This window comes from Lepisma saccharinum, chromosome 27 (assembly GCF_977018435.1).
Source record: "Lepisma saccharinum chromosome 27, izLepSacc3.1, whole genome shotgun sequence".
In the NCBI taxonomy this organism is placed as follows: domain Eukaryota; kingdom Metazoa; phylum Arthropoda; class Insecta; order Zygentoma; family Lepismatidae; genus Lepisma; species Lepisma saccharinum.
In genome coordinates, this window is record NC_139255.1 from 17,190,241 (window position 1) to 17,212,885 (window position 22,645).

At 35.5% G+C, this 22,645-nt stretch overlaps 1 protein-coding gene across 2 annotated transcripts in view; it reads left to right on the forward strand.

The window, feature by feature from the left end:
• LOC145980291 (ATPase family AAA domain-containing protein 2-like) overlaps nucleotides 1-22,645 on the forward strand; it is a 189,775-nt gene that overhangs the window by 36,880 nt on the left and 130,250 nt on the right. For both annotated transcript variants that reach the window (XM_083113305.1, XM_083113306.1), the window contains exons 7-8: nucleotides 14,300-14,437; nucleotides 21,198-21,438. In XM_083113305.1, coding sequence (XP_082969431.1) covers nucleotides 14,300-14,437; nucleotides 21,198-21,438 — 379 coding nt within the window. The remainder of the gene's footprint in view (nucleotides 1-14,299; nucleotides 14,438-21,197; nucleotides 21,439-22,645) is intronic.

The window sequence follows — 22,645 nt, forward strand, 5'->3', positions numbered from 1 at the left end:
AAGCAATATGATGTACCAGGTAATTTTAAAATTGAAAATTAGAGGCCATATGTTTTTGCAAACATGATATAAGAAAATTGGTAATCGTCATAAGAGAATTAATTAAAATGCAATCAGCACTGGGCAAAAACAGACTAACTTCACAATAAGAGGCTATAATTTGGAGAAGAGAGATGCGGTAATAGATTAATACGGAGAAACTAGTTCTCACTTTATCCATGACACTGCTTTTTTTTTCTTTGTTTTATTAATTTCGGTGGCATTCAGTAGCCACTGCCACCATTTCGTTGGAACTTGTTGTACTGTTGCTTGGTGTGCTTCTATTCTTTGTAGTTCTCTGGCTGCTGCTAGGTGCGCTGTTATTAACTGTACGTCTGCAACTGTGTCGTCTGCTATTTTCCGGCACTAACTGTTGTAGTAGGGGCATCCGTGTGTGCTGTGCCTGTCCGCTATGGATGTTTAGCTCATGTGGGAAGTGCATTATGGCATGTGTTTCCTTGATTTTGGTGTCGATGAGTGTTTGGGCATTGTGCTTGACTAGTACCATTTGTATTTTATACCTATTGTATTTGATGTAGTGGGTTGGGCTTTTTTTTGCATCTGTTAGGTGTTGTTGGATTCTTTCATTGACAGATCTGATGAACCTGCCAATGTAATGTGCCTTGCACTCGGCATCATATACACCTGGGTTATCAAGGGAGGAGTGGAAGAACCGTTTGTGTTTGTTTAGTTTAACAGCTATTTTGGCATTGGGTTTATGCGCTACTTTGATGTCATAGGGGAGAATGGCTTTGGATATGCAGTTGGATGTTTCGGGATGGTAGGGGAAGGCAAACCACTTTTATTTGCCGTTGGAGGTTGAGTGTGGCTGAGTAAGGTGCCTGACCTGTATTTCCGCTTTACTGCACCAAGTGGAAAGTTGTGCTCCTGTGGAGCCATGTTTCAGGGTTATTTCAGTGATGGTGGCTATCTCTTCTCGAAGATCTTCTCTGTAACAGTACCCGGTGGTTCGGATTCCACTCTAAACTGTAGGTCCAGTCCCGATTAGCCTTACTGTGCATAAAGTGGACTTAAAATACCAAATAAATCAATCTGCAACAGTAGAAGGCTCTTCGATAAAAGTTCAGCCACACACAAGCTTTTTGTTTGGGGGTATGGCTGGAAAGAGCGTGTATGTCCTGGTTGCCTGCATCTGGTTTTCTGTAGACAGTGATTATGAATTTGTTAAGTGTGCGGCTGATGGTGATGTCCAGGAAGTTGATCTTGCCATGTTTCTCTTGTTCTATGGTGATGTTGAGCCTGAGGTGGATGCTATTTAGTTTGTTCACTAGAAGGTTGAGCTTTTCTGTCTTTTTGTATATGACTATTGTGTTGTCCGCATACCTTCCATATCGGATGTATTGTAGTTCTCGAGTGTGGTGTATCTCTTTTTCAGCCAAGTGCATGACTATGTTGGCTAAAGGAGCTGATGGTGGATTGTCCATGGCAAGCCCCTCGCACTGTTTGTAGAAGTTATTCTCAAACTGAAAATAGTTGTGTTTTAAACAAACTTCCAGCAGCCTGGTTGTTTCTGTACTTCTAGTGCAGGGATTCTGTTTATTGTCAACAATCTTTCAACTGAACGCAGAGCTAGGTCTATGGGGATTAAGAGGCTATAGTTAGAGGAACATATTTTTGGTAAATAAAAATGCAAGATTTCGGTACAAACCGGAGTCAATTTTGAGTTGAAAAGCGGTAAATAAAATAAAATTTTGTTTTTATAGCTGTCAAAAATCGGATCAAAAGTGGTAGATACAATGCCATTTTGGTTGTAAAATTGTGAACATAATCCTAAATTTGATTTAAAAACTGCACTTATACACAAATGAACACATCCCTTTTAATTGCACATTTATGTAGTTACCAGAGTATTAAATTTATTCCTGTATAAAGATGCCCATTTTTGCTTCTCAGATATTTACAGCAGAATTAATCAATTTCCTGTGAATTGCATATCTCGCAGAATAATTCAAGCTTCAGAAAGTGTCACGTCAGTAAATAAACTCTAAATTTCATGTTCAAGCATCTATTTCGCATCATTTTGTGACATTTTGTGTAGGAAAATACACCTCATACCTTTCAGAAACATGAAAAATTAGCATTACTATGTGTAATTTCACATTTCGTGTTTTCGTCAAAAACTAAATATGCCTGCCTCTAGTTATAGTTTATTTTTGCATTGCAGACTAGGTGTCGTCTGCTGTTGTTTTGGAGTTGTTTTACTTACTATGCATTGGTGTTACGATTGAGGCGACTCAGCTTGAAAAGGCTGGGTAATATTTTAAAATTTGAGATAATATTGTAATTGAAAATAACTCTTACAGATAGTTTTTCTTGTATGTACGCATTGCTTGCATTATAGAATTATTTTCCTGTAGTTTACGGTTATTACAAGCATAAGAAAACAGTTTTTCTTTGTGACGTTTCAGGAGAACACACGCTCTTTTCATCAGACATTTATTTTCATTTTGACTAAAGATACAGTTATAACAATGGTTAGTAATTTTTAAACAAAAAGAATCTGTTATATAATGGATGTTGTCAATGTTACATTGTTGTAATATAGCAACTTAACTGTGAAAAAAACAGTCTGTTTTATTTTTATTTAAATTATGAATCCAAAATATCATCAGGCAATTCAAATTCATCATTGTTTTCACAAAGTCTCTTGATGTTTTCTGTTACATTAAATTTTAAAGATGGTGGCTTACTCCATTTGTGAAAAAGAAAACTCCATACTGGATCTATGTTACCATTTTCATTATTTAATTTATTCCAGTGTTCTTCTGCAATGAACGAAGCTTCCCAGACATTCAACTCTGTGTTTCCCGTTAATCTTTTTAAAACCCTTCTCTTTTTAATCAAATGCTTCTCTTCGATGATATGAGTTGACAAACCTGTTCTTGGGTTTAGATTTATAATGTCCAAATCGTGTTCGTGCCATCTTATTGCCATTTTCCTTGTTGTTTGTCCCACATAATCTTTTGAACATGAACAACTTATATTATATATTCCTGTGGTTTCCACATCTGGTAGAGAGTTTCTCATTTTGAATTCATTAAATGTACATTCCAAACTTCTTGGTGATTTAAAAACAATTTTGAAATTAAAACTTCTAAAAATTTTTGCAATTTTATGTGAGAATCCCTTGTGGAATGGAATGCACACAAATTTCTTTTCAACAGATTTTTCATCTTTGTCTGTATTTCTCTTTTCCTTTAGTTTTCTTGCAACTTGTTTTTTGATTTGGTTTATTCTGTTAGTGTGAAAACCATTTTCTTTTGCTATATTAAAGAGCCTTTCTTCTTCATTTTTGATATCCTCATCATTAGAACATAGTCTTTGTGCTCTCAGGAAAAAATTTAAAAATATGTTATCCATTGTTATACGCGAATGTTCTGATTTGGCATGGATATATTTTTCCCCCGCTAATTTTTTCTATGGACTGATGTTTGAATTGTTGAGTCAGTTGTCTTAATTTGCAGATCAAGGAAAGAAATTACATTGTTATTCATGGGTTCGCAAGTGAATTTTATGCGACGATGTGATTCATTTAATAATTTAAATACGTCCATGATGGTGTTCTCATTTTTAGCGATAATTAGCACATCATCTACATATCTGATGTAGAGTTTGATATCCGCACCTATGGCATTAACAATTGGAGATTCTATGTAATGAAGGAAAATGCTGGAGATGATTCCGGATACTGGGTTTCCCATTGATAGACCATTACTTTGCTGATATATTTTGCCATCAAATAGAAAGTAATTGTAATTTGCACATACAGTAAACCATCGAACCATTTCCCATGATTCTACTGGGTTAACCTTCATCTCAATAAGCCATCTGTGTAATGCATCTGTGGCACCTTCTATTGGGACACTAGGATATAAATTTTCAACATCAAAACTTGCAATACGATACTCATTATTCCAAACAATATTTTTTAGTTTCTGTTTCACTTCAAATGCATTTTTAACACTGAATGGTGTTTGTTGTTTAATTATAGCAAGTCTTTCAACTAAATATTTGGATAGTTTGTATGCAGGATGTGTGAAAGTTGCAATGATGGGTCGTATTGGAGTTCCCGGTTTGTGAGTTTTTGGTAGTCCAAAGGCAATCGGCAGGGTTGAATTCTTGACAATGAGTTTTTTCTTCATTTCTCTTGGTATCGTGATACTGCTTTCAATTACTTTCTTTACCTCATTTATTATTTTAGTTATAGGGTTTCGAGAGGTTTCTGTGAAATTGTTTACTTTGAAACATTCTTCCATTTTTTCTTTATAGTCCTTAATTCGGATAAGGACAGGTTTATTTTCCTTGTCCGATTTTATTAAGAAAATGTCGTTTTCTTTCAACCAGATCTTGAAACTATGAACTTTTTTCCCCAACCTTATATGCTCTTTCTCCCGTTCCGTGTATTTTGGACCTCTGTTATTTCTTCTGTTGTATTCAAAACTTAACCGTTCGTCAAGAGCATCATGTGTGAGACTTCGTAATTTTCTCTTTTCCTCCTCATCATCTAAGAAATTCAGTGCTTTCTCTATTGAAATCACAAAATCTTCCTTGTGTATATAAGCACTACCAACTGAAAATTTCATTCCGAATTGAAAATTTTTGCAATTTTATGTGAGAATCCCTTGTGGAATGGAATGCACACAAATTTCTTTTCAACAGATTTTTCATCTTTGTCTGTATTTCTCTTTTCCTTTAGTTTTCTTGCAACTTGTTTTTTGATTTGGAAACCACAGGAATATATAATATAAGTTGTTCATGTTCAAAAGATTATGTGGGACAAACAGCAAGGAAAATGGCAATAAGATGGCACGAACACGATTTGGACATTATAATCTAAACCCAAGAACAGGTTTGTCAACTCATATCATCGAAGAGAAGCATTTGATTAAAAAGAGAAGGGTTTTAAAAAGATTAACGGGAAACACAGAGTTGAATGTCTGGGAAGCTTCGTTCATTGCAGAAGAACACTGGAATAAATTAAATAATGAAAATGGTAACATAGATCCAGTATGGAGTTTTCTTTTTCACAAATGGAGTAAGCCACCATCTTTAAAATTTAATGTAACAGAAAACATCAAGAGACTTTGTGAAAACAATGATGAATTTGAATTGCCTGATGATATTTTGGATTCATAATTTAAATAAAAATAAAACAGACTGTTTTTTTCACAGTTAAGTTGCTATATTACAACAATGTAACATTGACAACATCCATTATATAACAGATTCTTTTTGTTTAAAAATTACTAACCATTGTTATAACTGTATCTTTAGTCAAAATGAAAATAAATGTCTGATGAAAGGAGCGTGTGTTCTCCTGAAACGTCACAAAGAAAAACTGTTTTCTTATGCTTGTAATAACCGTAAACTACAGGAAAATAACTCTTACAGAGTTTAAAAATAATGTAATGTTAAAACACTCGTTTATATATAGTGAAAATTCATGTACACATACATACTTGTAAAGAATGTCTAGAAAACTTCACGTGCAAGAAATATAAAATCTGAGGAAAATGTTAATATTATTACATTAAGACCAGAAAAGAATTAACCCACAAAGTCCCTTGAATTTTTATTTATTTTCATATATTTGATATGACAGGTACTGTCATATGGCTTGTTTTCTTTTTAACTATACCTATGTGCATGATAAATAATTTAAGATTATTAGCAGACGTCCATATACACAAAAAATATAATGTTTAGAGAATTCATGAAAAATGGAGTATAATTGCCGTTAGAATTAATTTTTAATCACGCTAATTTCTGAACGTAGCGAATGATGACATCAATCGGAATTTTATGGATAAACCGTAAATTCTTGAATTGCATCTTGCTTGGATATCAATATAATGATAACTTCAATTTTTAGTTGTATTTAAACATTCAGGTAATACATTTTGAACTTATGTTACAAGATCTTTTATTTTTGTAAAATATACCGCGGAAAGTTTGGTGTCGCTTTTGCACAGGGACGTTTTGACCAGATGGTGATTTTATAGGTCCGCAATTTTCACACTTGTTACTAAGTTATAATTCATACAGCGTGGTATTCTCCATTTTTCTGCATAAATGAAACAATTATGATTATTAAAGGTTTATTACAATAAGATCATTGACACATATACATATGCTTATATCACTCAAAATTGTGTTTGAAAAAATTGTTGCGTTGACGTGGTAAAATGCACTATCTAAAATAGTGGTTAGGGCCCTGGGAGGAAGAGGGCCGAGAGGAAGAGAGAAGTACAAGGATGGACGGTCTGGGGCCGTGGGAAGAAATAATCATGGGATTATCGCATTCACGGCAAGAGGAGGTAAAAGGTAAAGTGCTCCCCTTTGCTTAGCACCACGCCATGGAGGTGTATAGGGGGTGTGGGGGTAACACCCCACACTTTCTTGATCCGGTCGTGAGTGGGGGTGATGTGATCAGCATCACGCTCCTGACTGCCTTTACCCCCCAGGGTTTCCCCCCAGGTAACCATGTCATTCGATGCTGGGTGGGCGCCGGGGCCACTTCCAACGTTAGAAAAGTTCCCGGATTTGAACCGGCCGGCGATCAAACCTTTAGCATGGTAGTCAGACGCGTTACCGACTGAGCCACCGTGGCCACGCGTAAATACGTATATTATCAACATTTATCTTGATTTTCGAAGTCACTTGTCCGTATATGGGCATGCTTGTAGCACACAAAGACGTAGTGTTGCTGCTTGAAAATCCATGAATAGATTGTGTTAAACCTTTTATAATTGGGTATATTTTGATACAACCATCATTTAATAAGTAGTAATTTGACAGCTTGAGGCAGTGTTGCCTAATTTACCTGCAAAAACATATTGTTAGTATATGCACTTTTCTAGGTAAATCAATCAGCTGTTCATGCTGAGACAAGCAACAGTATTTTGTTTGAAGGAATATAAGTAGTCACTTAATGCTCATAAGTGACAGTTATGTAAAATAACATACTAATAAATATGTCCAATAGTTTATGTTCCACTTGGAATTTACATATGAGATTTATTCTGAACTCTGTGCATGAATCCATGTTCTACCATATGTGTATTCTCTTTCAGCAGGGGGAAGTTTGGGTGTGCTATTGATGTATCCAGTATAATCACACATACTAAACAATCTCACCAAATGTTTGGGAATATACAATGAAGTATTACTGTTTTGTGTTCTTCCTTGACATATACCTGTATTAAGAATTTTGTTCTGTTGGGTTTAATAGAACATGCACATTTAATCGTGTTACTGGGAAATGGTTATACAAGAGGGTGTGTTTAAATATTAAGGATTGGGTGCAAGTTTGTAATCTTGGAATTCAAATATCACTCCAGAGGGATATGGGAATGCATTGTGGTATTACAGATAGTGGTTCTAAATATCCATATGATGCTCCTGAGTTTGGTAATCAGAAATAAATTAATCTTTTAGTTAATTGGCTATTTTCTGTTAGCACTTTGTTTCTAAATATATATATATATACAGTTGGGTTAAATAGCTTATTCTCTTTGTGGTTGGACTTTCCCTTGCAACAACACACACCAATCAGCGCTACCAGCGTTTCGGGCAGGACACTCGAGAGCCATCTTGGAAAGGTTCATGGTTAATGTAGTGGTAGTTTGAGATATAGTAGATCTGTTGTTGGGGCTCTCGTCACATTATTGCGTGCAGGTAACCCTCACCTCTGAGGTACCATGTCATTACTTCTGATGATGAAATATGAGAAACTAAATTGAAATTTTCTGTTTGCCCTGCACTATTTGTTAGGGGGTAGCTGATCTCATATGAGATCACTGAGATCTCGAGGGTAAAAATTATGAATGAATAATACTACTATCACCATTTTATTTCAAGCTGAAATCATATTCTATATGGATATGCTGTTACAAGATGACAAATTGCCGGCTCCCGTGACAGAGTCGTTAGCACATCATGCTACAATGCCAGGGGTCCCAGTTTCGAATCCTGGTCTGAGCATGGATGTTTGTGAGTGTCCATTCATTTTTCGCAAGTTAGCCAAAAGTGGCACAAAGCGAAGTAAAATAAAGCAAACAATCAAGATGACAAATTAGATTGATAGTAACATATTTTTTCTATACTCACAATAGTAATAAAAGCATAAGTAAGTGGTTATTTGCTTGACTCATCTACTGACCCCTCAATTTCATTTGGAAGTCTAAAAATAATGCAAAACTGAAAATACCAAATAGTGTTGACAAAGTAAACTAACCTATCTGAATAATTTTAATAACTGGACTGTTGTATTGTCATTCTTCCTAAGAACCAAAATGTCATTGTTCCTGTTGAAACGATTATTAAAATCCTCTCGTTTCATCTTTTTCATGTCCTTTACGACCTTAACTGTCTTACGTAGCTCCCTAGCTGTACCAATGGCTCGAAATACCATTTCCTTTAACACTTTCTGGTCGGGAATCGGGTGTGATGCGAGCAGAGTAAAACATCCCTTCCGGTCACCAATCGGCTAGGATACGATCACCGTATTTCCGTTGCGTTTAAATTTAGTTGCCCGAACCTTATGCGATTATCGTTGCATACGCTTGGAGATAGTTCTATTTTTCACCACCAGAGAGCATCTTATGTTGGTTGGGTAAAGGCTTACCGTTATTTCGTTGTTTTTTTTCATAACATTAATTGCGTGTTTATGCTGATTTATCAAAAATACAAAAAAAAAAATACATAATTTTTCAATAAATATTGCAATGTGTAAATTATAAAAATATATATATATAATGCATTGTGATACTATTAATAGTGTATTTTTCTGTATTTTTAAAAAAAATGCCCTAAAATGTCCGTCAGACCGGAAAGTGTTTGTTTGATTTGGTGTTTTTTAAGTTCACTTTATGCACAGTAAGTCTAATGGGGACTGAACCTACAGTTTAGTCCCTTTCCTGTGTTCGACGTAATATTACGCCCTTGGTCACTATAGCTTATTCTGTGTTGGGTGTAATATTATGCCCGCGAACATCTCTGACTGAAGTAACCTGTGGTGAACGGAATAATACATTTTTTGTTGCTGAAACATATGTTTTGCTATTGAAGAAACAACGACCTTTAATTTAGTCATGATTTTCAGTGCCGACAAAGAAGAAGAAGAAGAAGAAGAAGTTCAGAGGAAAGTAAACTGTTTTTGTGTTATGCTGACAAAGTGCAAACATGAGTTCGTTTGTGTGCCGCGTTTAGTCAGTTGCTTTATGTACATTTTTTTTGGTGTTGCGTTATTTGAACACTTTTGAGGTTTTTCAGTATGTCATTATTTTTTTATTTGTTTATTGTTGGTTTTTGAGTTTGTGAGTTTCTAATAGTATCTGATGGTATTGTCAAACAGGATTGCAAAATATTTTTTCGCTCATACCTATTGAAGATATTGCAATGAAACTTGGCGGACGTATTACGTATAGACCATAGTATTTTTCAAGGTAGATTATAATTGGGTACCTATATCCAAGGCCAGTCCAGAGGGCCCCAAAGTTACCAAAAGGAATTTTTCGGAGGGAAATTTCCCGAATTATCTCCGATTTGTATCTTAATAGTATTGTCAAACAGGATTGCAAAATATTTTTCCCTCATCCGTCATTCCTATTGAAGATATTACAATGAAACTTGGCGGACACATTACATATAGACCATAGTATTTTTCAAGGTAGATTATAATGGTACCTATATCCAGGGCCAGTCCAGAGGGTCCCAAAGTTACCAGAAGGAATTTTTTGGAAGGAAATTTCCCGAATTATCCCCGATTTCCCTATCCTCATACTTGATGTACACACGTGCATGTTACCATTTGAAAGCCTGTTCTATTCTGAAAAGAAAGATGTATAAACCGTGGTACTCGGATGAATTCTGCTGAAGCAGTAGCTACTTTAAAATATTACTACGCAAACTCAGAAAAAAAATACACAGAACTGAAATCATTTTGCCAGAAAATTACACAGAGAAGGGGTTAATGTGGTATCCATACCACCATGAGCCTCCATTGGGTATCAAACCCCGGACCCCTTGATAACATGGCAACGACGTTACCACTGTGCCATCAGAGAGGTCCTAAATTAAAAGTGGAAATGTTGTAAAAGAGCTTCCAAAATTGATTTCGTATTCTTGTTCATCGATGGTAGTGCACAAGTGAGAATCCACAACACTTGGTCCAAGAGGAGTTTTATCAAAATTACCTTGGTAAAGTTCAAAGTTACAGCAGTACCCCCATTTGAACCACAGAGTGCCCACATTTTGTTTTCCGTATATAAACTGTTTCAGCGTGTTTTGTCCAAACTATTTGGCAATTGTATCATGTATTTACATTTCAGCCTGAAAGACACTGAACTGCATGAAATTATTGTTCAACATGTCTAGGAAGGGACATATTTTAAAAGATTTGTTAACACTTTCGAGGTTTTTCAGTATGTCATTATTTTTTATTTGTTTCTTGTTTCCCGGCTAACACAATATTACCCTTAATGACGCCAAAGTACCTTTGAGCAATCAATTAAAGTATCTAGGAATCATTATAGACTCCCAGCTAAATTTTAATCTCCAAATAAATAACTATATTCGTAAAATCTATCACCATATTTTGAAAAATTCGTAAATATCTCAATAGAAATCTTAGTAGACATTTCTACCTTTCCTTTATCCGTCCCGTATTTGAGTATGGTGCTAGTCTTATTTATGGCGGTAACTTAACTCATCTGAAGAAACTTGAAACAATCCAAAACAATTGCTTAAGAAGTATTCACATGCACCCCCAAGAATATAATTCTCAACAATTACACAAGATTTACAACATACCCACAGTCAATACAATACATCTACCTGAATAAGGTATTCCATAATATATAACAAATCATCTCCATTGCATAATAGGATTAAGCTCCGCTCTGAGTTCAGTACCAGTACAGATCGTCATTACATAGAGAACCAGTAATCCCCAAACCTAACAAAAGTAGATTTCGCCAAAAGTCCTTCTCGTACCTAGCATCGGTAACCTGAAATTCACTCCCGACGAAGGTCAAACTCAGTACCAGCAAAGTGCAGTTCTGTGGTCTTCTACGTTCACATGCCTATAAACTCCAACTCCAGTAATATTATTTTCAGTGCTAACCCCCCCCTCCCCCCACCACCACCATTCCCACCACCAACATATGTTTTAAAATTTTCATCCATGTACTTCGAACACACACACACCCTTACATTTTCCTTTATTCTAAATGTGTATAACTCTCAAACTTTCTTTATTTCATTGCTACTATAGAACACTATACTGTATACTCATGTAAATTCATCTCATTTTCCTTAGATGTAGCTTTTGTATAGTTTTTACCACATAGGGCATCAAGTCATTATTTGTATTAATATTGTTCTAAATGAAATGTTGTATGGCTTAATTGTAACCCTACTGAGATAATAAATAATAATTATTATTATTATTATTTTCATTATTATTATTTATATATCTTATATTTTGCACAAATTGTGGTGCCAACTTGTTTTCTCTTCCTCCCTTGCACAACAGTATATTCAACACTATAGTGTTGAAGTTGCACTTTGATGCAATCCGAGTTCTTTGTGTAGAGTCACTTAGGTTTTTTGTTTGAACTGGATCTCCTGCAATTGCATCTTCATTCACTTCATCATCATTTAATGAACCAGTATGATTCCTGTTATAACACACTTCCTCTTGGCCTGGCACCTCACTTACATTAGCTAGACCAATCTCATCATTGGCACCTTCATCTGCAACACTAAGGCAATCTACTTTGTCTGGCAGTAGAACGACAACTTCGGTATCGCTAACTGATTCATTTTCACTAAGATCTTTTAGGATTCCCTGTATTTCTTCAATTGGACAAGCTTGAATGTGCAGTAACCAAGACATTGTTCTTCTAACAATCACAAAGACTAAGGGAAGGGAAAGTACCCCTTGCATATAGCACCATGCCATGAAGGCACATTAAGGGGATATGGGGATAGGATTCTCGATCTCAGCCATTTTTGGTGGTGATGTGATCAGCACCACACTCGGGCTGCCTTTACCCTCTAGGGTTGGCCCAGGTACTAGACAGGTCAATATAATGTTCAGACCTAAAACAAATTCAAACAAAAGGTCCGTAAATGGTTTTTGTTCCTACTTGGTTTACTGATGAACAGAAAAAAAGTCTACCAAAATCTGGCAACCGGAAGTCGGTTATTTGCAAGATTGCCACCTGTAACCTTGAAAATCAGAGAAAGTCCTATAACTTGCTAATTTTTAAGCGTAGAACAATTATTTTTCAATCAATTTTATGGTTTTTATGGTCAAGGAATTCATTTCAATCAACAAATTTTGTCTATGGGATCAAAAAATGGAACCAACAGTGAAAAATAAAGGTACAGTACCTGTTTGTAGGTCTAAGTAAGTACACACTATGAAGTTGTAAGTTTGTATTATCATCACACATTTTAATATACTTCATACATATTTTTTCTGTAAGTCTTCATTGTCCATTAGTCCTCATCACTGTCCTCTACTTTATCTGACACCTGGTTGTCACAATGCGTAACTTGGCACGATCCACATACAGAACTGCATGGAAGGCCGTTTGTTCTGCAACTGCAACGGTTACCACTGCAACCAGTTCTACAACTGCAACGTATCATTTTCAGTAGAGTGTATGGTGCAACACTCATATCACACATTACTGGTACAAGTTCATCGCCATCAAGTTGCCAACCCCAATTCACAGGATTCGCTAGCCGTACTCATCCATGTCATAGTCTGACACTCTTAGACAATGGAATTCGTTGGAAGACTCAGTTGGAGGAAGACGTTCTGGATGAGCAAACGATTTTGATGTGACGACTTTCTTCCTAAGTGTCTGGTAACGCAAGACTGCCAAAGAACTTGTACTGTTTAATTAACTTGAAGTCTATTCTTGGCAGTGAGTTATGTACACAGTTGTTATTTATTCACGCATTCACAGGATGTGATTCCATCTCCCTTATTTATAATGTTGGTAAAAAAATTGGTATTAGAAAAACTTTTAAAAGGTGATCGTGTTCTTCATTCCTGGGCGACTGCATTCACTTCACCATGTCAGAACCCTGCTTATATTGTAAGTCTTGGCAGTCAAGCGATGCTTGTTATTTTTGGTAGCAACAGTACAGTTAGAATAGAATAGAATAGAATGGTCTTTATTTAAGCAGGTGTGTTTCGGCCTCATGGGCCGTTCTTACAACCAACCCTTGTCAAAGATACAATAAATGAATAAAATCAAAAAGAAAGAAAAAAACACACAATGATCATGATAATACAATAAAGATAATACAATGATAAAATAATACATTGAATAGATTAGTATATATACTGTGGAGTAAAGATAAGTAATAAGTCTTCGGTAGTTCAATGTGTTTTCAGTTGGGGGGGGGGGGTTAGGTTAGGTATGCATTATATGATGTATAAGTGCAGGTGCAATTGTTAAGATATGAAGGTTAATGAAGTTGACACGTCTATACCCACTGATTTGATGCTGGGTGAGCCCCAGAGCCACTTTATGCGGAGACAAGGACAAAAATTTTGACCTTACATTCTCCATCCCGGTAATTGAACCCGGATCTCTCGTATGGCAGTCAGAAACCCTACCGACTAGACCACCTAACATCTTCTAACAATCACAAAGAGTAAATGCAAGAACTAGTGGTAAACAACTTGTTTACTTGTCGCTAATCGTTCAACATAAACACAAAGTGCAATTTACAAACTATCAGTTTTGGTAGTTTTGAGATCACTGTTTTGTTAAGGAAAAAGGTATGATGTTATTTATTTACCTTGACCAAAATTATTTTATGCTGACTTGAAACTATTAACGATATAATGAAAGTACAATTGACCTCAGTATTCTACATTAAAAATTAATAACAATAATTTTCGGTAACCATTCAGAGGAAGTTAAAAAAACTGAATTTTCAACTACTAAAAGTCATTGTTTTAGTATAGACCACTAAATTCTATTTACATGGACTTTGAAAAAGGACATGAAAGAGTGTTTATTAATAATTATTGCAAAATATTTAGTAGAATCATGGTTTTGTAAGGTGATCTCATATGAGATCACTGGGACCTTTTGGGTTAATGCTGGAAATTGTTAAATTTGTGAATGTAAAATTCAGGGTTCACTCTTGTCACGTTAGTACAGCCTGTACAAGTAAAAAATTAATTCTTTAGAAATGTTTATTGCAGGATGTACAGATGATGAGCAGACAGAAAGTCAAACCAGTCAGACTGGCGTGGATAGTTCTTCTGAAGATGATGGACGAGTTGGAAAATATCACTTAAGGAAAACAAAACCAATTGTGGAACGTTTCCAGATCTCAGTTGGTAAGCAAATTGATTAAATTTTTTGTTGTGGAAATTTTTAAACTTTAATCACTTGATTGAATATTTTAAGTTTAGAGATATTGCAAAATGTTTTGTTTTAATAATATGAACAGCTGCAAAATTTATATGGTTAATACTTTTATGAAACATGAAGTAATTCTTGAAGCTTTCTTGGCAACGAATGATGATGATTTTTTCTCAGATATCAGCCAGGTGATTTCCAGAGAGGCTTCCATGCTTTGGAGAGCTAATGTTACTGTCATCCCTGAAGATAATCCCTGAGATAAGAGAGACGATAGCTCTCGAAAGCTCATCTGGAAATCACGTGGCTGGTATCCCGATAAAACTTATTTTATGAAATATGTAATTACAGTCCCTGTATTAGATGTATAGGATTAAGTAGCCAACATTTTGTAGAATGTGTGTGGACAAATACCTATTTGTCAGGAATATTCACATGGATAAGTTACACAACATTGGGAGATTGAAACCCTTCACATGTCACCATTAAGAAGTGGGTTATCAAATTTTTGACTTGACCTTCCAGCAAAGATTGTGAACAATGCCCTGGGAGGCCGCCAGAGGGGATTATGGTAGAAACTGTGGCATAATGATGATGAGTGATGATATGATGAAATTAATGAAGGGACACTCACAAAGAACAATCATACCTAGGCTGGGAGGTTGGCTAAAAAGAAAGCTGAACATATCCAGTGAAAGAGCTGGTGTAATAATATATAAATATCTTGACATGAGGAAACTGAAATAGATCTCCAAATGTTTGAATTAGGGATGGGCGGATATAAATTTTACCGATACCGATAACCGATATTCTACCGATCCGATATAAAATTAGAAATGGTCCTTGAGAAACCTGAAATGTTCATTGATCTCCATAATAAATGTGTGTTTCGTGGTGACTCCAGTGCAAGAGAAGTTGTATATTTAGACATTTACTTGTTTTTAGAAAGTAAGGCATGGAGATTATCCATAAAAATTACAACAAAATGGCATAATTTTGCACTAAATTATAAGATATCAATATATCGGATCGGTAAAATAATCGGTAATTTTACTGATACACTGATATGCCTATATCGGCCGATACCAATAGAGTACCGATTAATCGGTTCCATCCCTTGTTTGAATGAATATCAAAAGCATCCATTGTATCAACGTTTTCAGTAAGGTGTAGCCAAATTTCTTGGTTCAAATGGTAATTGTTGACATACATGATCTATTTTCATAATTCTGAGACAAAGAAAAAAAAAAGTCTGATGAAAGTCGGTACATGCAAAGCCAGGGCTGTACAGGGAGTGTTCCAAGATCTCTCACCTGAAGTGATGCAAAGGGCCTGCGTGTACTCAGCTGTATGTGGTTGTGCACATTTGATTGACCTTCTGTGAATTGTCTGCAGCATCGTCTGACCATACTATCACTCAGGACGTCCGGTCTGCACACCTCACACGATTGCTGGTAGCTCTGTGCCAAATTCTGAGTATGCAAAAATCTGATTACTACACATAGTCTACATCGCAGTCGGTGGGAGACTGTATAAGAATTGCAATTTTTAACCTAGAAATGTCCTAAAACGGCTGCATTGCAACTGTACCAGATTACAGCTACATGCTACTTCTTCCTGCCTGCATGTGTGTGTGTTGCTCTTCGACCACTAGTGCTGCGTATAGACACCATTGGAGCTTTTTTCAGGATGCCCCTCGTATATGAACTTTCAAAGTTATTAACAGAGTGTTCCTGTTTTAATGTGTGGAAAGCTAAATCAGGTACCTATAAAATGCAATTCTATAAATTCCTTGCGTTAAATTTCTAATACCTACATACCCTTTTTGTCAGCAATAATGGTATAACTGCATGTTGTCAGTTTCACAGTACTTCACTTGGATATACTGTATTGAAGCAGAAATCCCATTGATAATGTAAGGAAATATGACACTTTCTTTTGTACAATTCAATTGTTTCACTTATATGCAAGAGTTAAATTGTTTGCTTTACAGAGAAGAGAGAAGTAGCTTTATGCATCGAAAAATGAGTCCGCTCTCATGGTTCTATCAAGCAGAGGGTTCCAAACCTCAGTGGAAATATCAACATATAATACCGGGAATGGATAAGGAAACTGATAAATTACAAATTGTATATCTTTAAACTTACTGCGTATGATAAAATTCCGTAATCCTTCCCTAGCTTGTGAATTGTAATAATTTTCCAAATTCACTATTTTGCAGTTTGAATTCAAATCATAGAGAATAGAGAAATTACGTCAATTTCATAGAAGATAATATTGGTACTTAACAAATCCATACTTAGATCTGTATGAGTTTATTATTTCCATTTGCAAAAACATCGATTTAGTTTTGTTTGTAATTGTCAGAGAAAAATGTAAATTTTGTTCTGGAAAAGTCAGGGAATTTTATTTCTGCTTGTTTGTAGCCACCCTGCTCCTCCAAAAAATTAATTCTCAGTCTCCACACAAGAATTTCCGCAACAGTCTAAGACAATAGTAATACAGAAGAATTGGATACCCCCCTCAATTTAATGCTCAATCCTCCTCTAACTAAAATACCTGCCGTAATCTAAGATCTAGAGTGGATACTGCCCCCCCACTTCCCCAACTTTTAATTCAGAATCTCCCCCAGAACCCACGGGTAAAATAAGGCTTAATATTTTGGAGGTGGATATTTCTCCCACCCCCTCCCTTTGATGTTACCCTTAAGCGCTTTCTTTTCTTCATGTAATGGATTAATATGGTGCATTTAAGGTGTAAAATTTTTAGATATATTTTGGAAAAATATATAAATGTTGAATTTTATATTATTTGAAGGGAAAAAATCCCTCCCCCAAAATCTCAATGGCGCAGCCTGTACCATAATCCCCCTGTTGGCACCCCTGATACTAGATAATTTCTCGAGGAACAGTTGCAATTAATTTGTTTACCAGAGGAAATTATTTGGTGTCTGTTGGTGATCATTGATGGGGGTGGTGTTGCAGAATTTCCAAGTGCGCTGACACCTTGTTATTCCTGGTATGTCTCTCTCTTTCAAAACAGCCTCCTGTATGATTCTCATTATTGCCTCTTCAATGTTCAGTTTGATTTGGTGAAGTGTAGTGGGATGTGTGTGTGGAGCATGTTTTTTTTTCCTTTCCATTTTCTTTGGTATGGGGTTTTTCAGTTTTCTCTTTTATCCTTTACTACACGAGGATATTATGCTTCATCTTGTTTTGCATTGTTGAATCCTGTTTCCTCTCCCCCCTTCTATTTGGTCCATTTTGTCATTCTCTCTGTGAGTTGTTGCAAACTAGTGTTCCTTATAAGTAGAGCCCGGAAGTTCTGGCATTTATTTTCGTTAAAATAGGCAGGCAAAAAGGCATTTATAATGTGGAAAATAGGCACTAAAAATGAAATAAAAGGCAATATAAACCGAAAAAAGGCACATTTGGAAGTCGCTTACTTTTATCTATAATTTCTGGCAAAATGTTAAAATCTATATTGGGAAGAGCATTTCAATTTTCTCCATCTTGATTGGACATAACTACAAGGTGTTTTTTTAAGTTCTCAACATTCATTGATAGTCGTCTGTCAGAGAGAATGTTTTTCATAATAGAAAATGATCTTTCTACTTCGAGAGAAGTTATTGGAGCATACATAAAACAAGCTAATGTAGCTGGACTCATTTCGGTAACAGCATTTTCACCTTTTAGAATATCACAAATTGTTTTCAATTGTTTCAGGTCCTCATTTGCACTCACTACCCGTTTGCACTTTTCCACAACAGCTGACCCCTTTTCTCCTGGCACTTCCATCATCTGCTGCATAGATTCCTCGAAGATTTTCATGGATGCTATAAGAGTCTCACCTCTTTTCTCTAGCTTTGAAATTGTCTCTGGCAATGCACCACAATGTGCAAAAATAAACGACAGTTCATTCTTCAGTTCTGAATAGCGCAGGAGTTTTTTCACTTCACGAATTGAAGCCGCTTCATTTTCTGGAAGAGCATCGATCACCTCACTTTCAAGGTTGTTAGCATAATATATAGGCTAGCTGTTGATATCCAGGTTCCCCATCTCATCAAGACTGGTTGTGGAGGTAAACTAAGCTCAGGCCCAACTTGCTGAAATTTTCGGGTTCGAGAGGGAGATTTCAGAAATATCTTCTTTGTGTTCGAAATCAACCTGTCCACTTCTGGGTGCAACACCCTAACTTCTTCGGCGATTCTGTGCATTGCGTGGGCTACACATGTGATATGAAGCATGTTCGGGAAGAGAATTTTCAATGCTATGGCAGCCTTCTTCATATAGGGAGTTGCATCACTGATAAAAAGTAACACGTCATCATGATGTACACCATCTGGCCAGAGCAGAAGTAGGGAATTTGAGAATAACTGAGCTATTGACGAACCATTGGCTCTCTCTAGTTGTTCTGACGTGAGAAGAAATGACGAGGATTCTCCGCATGTTGGTTCCATATTTCCTATGATGACGTTGGCCATGCAGCGTCCCATAGCGTCCGTAGTTTCATCTATTGAAATCCAGATCTCTTTTCCACCAACTTCAGCACGAATTCTTTGCAGAGCTTCTTTGTAGCAGACGCTTAAATATGTTTTCCGCAGCGTAGATTCCGACGGCACCGTTTCTTTAGTGTATTTCTCCAGGAATTTTCTAAGTGACTTCTTTTCCACTTTCCAGAAAGGTATTCCTGCTTCCATGAAAGCTTTGCACAGTTCAAGAGAAAACTGAGATTTCCTGTTGGATGAAGTGCTGTTGAAATTGATTGATTGATTTGGTGTTTTAAGTCCACTTTATGCACAGTAACGCTGTTGAAATTAGGGATATCTTCTTCTGTCCGATCATTTTAGCAGCTGCAGGTTTATGTTTTGCTGTTGACACATGCTGAAATATATAGTATTTTTTTCTCATGGTTGATTGTTTTTTCACATATCTTGCAGAGAAGAATAGTACAGTCTGTCGAAAATGTGCTTTCACCAAATTCACGCACGTAACCATCTAATTTACCACTTTTAATGGCACACTAAATTTCGGCATGATGACAACTACACGATCCTTTCCCTCCAAAGTGCAGAACTTACCTAAAGATAGAGAACTTGATTTTGGAATCCATGCAAAGGCCCTTGTGCATTAGTGCTGTTTCTTGTCAATAACCTCCTGACACGGATGCTGGATGTGGAGACGTAATTGTGCAGGTGTTCTGCAACAGGTATTCATCAGTCAATCATGCACAAGGAAATGTTAACGGAAAGGCAATATCCTAGATCAGCATGGAATACTTTTTTCTCACACTTTTCTCCTTCAGCAATGTTGAAACATACCTGAGTTCAATATTACTTTATTAAGGCGAAAATTATTCACATAATAAACGGAAGAAAAATAAATGCCAACAACGTTTTTTTGGGAGAAAAATAATTTATCCTACACATTTTTTTAAAAAAATTGTCAAATTTAATTGAAAAAGGCAAAAAAAGGCATTATAATTAAAAATAGGCAGTGGGGTCCCAAATAGGCAAAATAGGCAAAATGAAAAGGCTCCTAAAACATTCGAAACAACATAAAAAACGTATATCTGCAAAAATTTTATCAATATATGCAGAAGATAAAAAGAGGCATTTTGCCAAACTTCCGGGCTCTACTTATAAGAATGAAGCTGCCAATAAGTAGTTCATGCAAAAATATGTGGTTTTTAGAAAAATGTACAGCATTGATTTTTTTTTTGTTGAGAATATTATTTAACATCAATTGTTGTATAAAACACAGAATAATTTGTAAAGTCAACTCTGCAGAGTAGGTAGGAAATTATTGAAACTTAATAAAGGTTAAAATTTTACTTGTAGTGTATCTTTTCATTTTATGAAAAATTGAAATTTTAGCTTTCTTGTTTTCAGGGAGTTTCCTCCACTACCTTAAACATGTGTTGTATAGTTAGCCACATATATATGGTGAATAAAAGCTCAAGATTTTGGTACAAGAACTGGGCATATTTCGGGATCAAAAGTGGTATATAAAGTGACATTTTGGTGTTAAAATGGTGAATAGAATCCTAAATTTGAATTTGAAATTATACACATTACACAAAAATAACATTGCACTTCTAATAGCACATTTATATAGTTATTAAAGTATTAAGTTTATTCCTATGTAAAGGAGTTCAATTTTGCTTCTTAAATATTGACAGCAGAATTAATAAATTTTTTGTGGTATGTATAAGTTGCAGGATAATTCAGACTTCAGAAGGTATCGCAGTGGTAAATGAACCCTAAATTTTTTGTGTAACAGTTTATTTTGCATTTGGCAGTTCATTTCGCATAATTTCTTGTGATAGCAAAATGCACCTCACATCTTTGAAAAACATGAAAAATTAACATTAGAATGTGTTATTTCACATTTCGCGTTTTCGTCAAAAATTAAATATACAAGACCCCTAGCAAAAATTATTCTAGATTAGGAAGTTTCTCAATACTGGCTACAACTGTAGTGCCACGGTGTACATGTATAGATTACAGTGCTATTTGTATTACAAAACGTTGGTGTGAATTGAATTGCAGACACCATTCAAGTTTGCATATACTTTGAAAAATGTATGTATGTGGTAGAGCATCCTTATATCTGAACTGGTTCATAGTAGCTGCTTTATTCATAATGCAAATATGTCAACTGCATGTAATATACTTATTTATTCTTATACACTACATATTTTGTAGTTACTAATGATATCAATTGTGGAAAATTGTAGGTCCACCTCGCCCATCACGTAATCGCAGTTCAAGCATATGTTACCGTGAAGATACCCCACCACCACCTCGTCTTCGTAGAAGATTAGGGCTGATATGCACGCCAACACATCGAACTCCCATACGCCGACGCCTGAGGCCACATCGTCAACCTATTCATAATGAGAGCTCTACATCTAGTAGTAGTGATGAGGAGAGATTTGAAAGAAGGAAAGCAAAGAGTTCTGTGAAAGCTCGTAATAGGTAAGGATAATAGCAAAAGGGTGATGATTAGAGCTAAGAATTTTGTGACCTAAAAATAACCAAAATTTACCAAATAAGAAATGCTCTCATGACCTAAAAGTTTAAAAAGATATGCTCTTACAACTGAACTAATTCAAACATCAATATTTAACATATGCTGAGATATTTTCATTACTATTTTTAGTTCATTTTATGAGCCCTGAGCCCTCTAAGCAAATATTTGGTCAGAGTTATTTTTGGCCAATGTCCATTTTCTGATTTCATTCCACTAGAGTGGTTTTCACCATTTTTCAGGAAATAAACTGCGGCGTATAATGAAAAAATCAACAACTTGAGTAAACATGGGAGTAAGAATGAATCCTTTTCAAAAATGGCTGCATATTCCTTGAAGAAGCGAAAATATGGTGAATATGACCAAAAACGTTATCAAAATATGCTCTATAACATAGAAGTGGCCAAATATACCTAAATATGACCTTAACCCATCCGCATACCATTTAAATGCCAAATTTTTTGACATGAATACCCATTTAAATTTGTCCATCTCTTGTGATTGTTGCACAGCAAGACAAGATGTCAAATATTGTAAAAACTATAGTGAAAGTACAGTAATAAGTATGCACATATGCAGTTTACTTGAAAAATAAATAGAAACTCACCTAATAGTTTTGATCACACACATCTGTCCATTTCCATTCCTCAATCTTTAGTTTTTTTCCTGCCACAGCCACCTCTTTCTCACTTTCACTACTTTCTCTACATTCTTCACTTTCACTAACACAAAATAAATCCCTGTGTTCATCTACACTTCCAAAATCTACAATGTAAATACAATTAAGAATAACGCTAAAATATCTTTCAAAGCAGCTAAAAAGATAGGTTTGGAAGTTAACAAAGAGAAAACTAAATATATGCTTACCGGCCAAAACCAAGTGTTAGGTAATAATCAAAATCTAATTATTGATAACAACTCGTTTGAACCAGTTTCCAAATTCAAGTACTTAGGAGTAATCCTAACAAATTAAAATGATATTAAAGAGGAAATGAAAAGCAGGCTTAATTCAGGAAATGCATGTTACTTTTCTCTTCATAAACGTTTGTCTTCTCGTTTAATATCTAAGAAACTAAAAGTTAAAATATACGAAACAGTAATTTTGCCTGTATTATTATATTACTTGGTCCCTTACATTGACAGAGGAACATAATT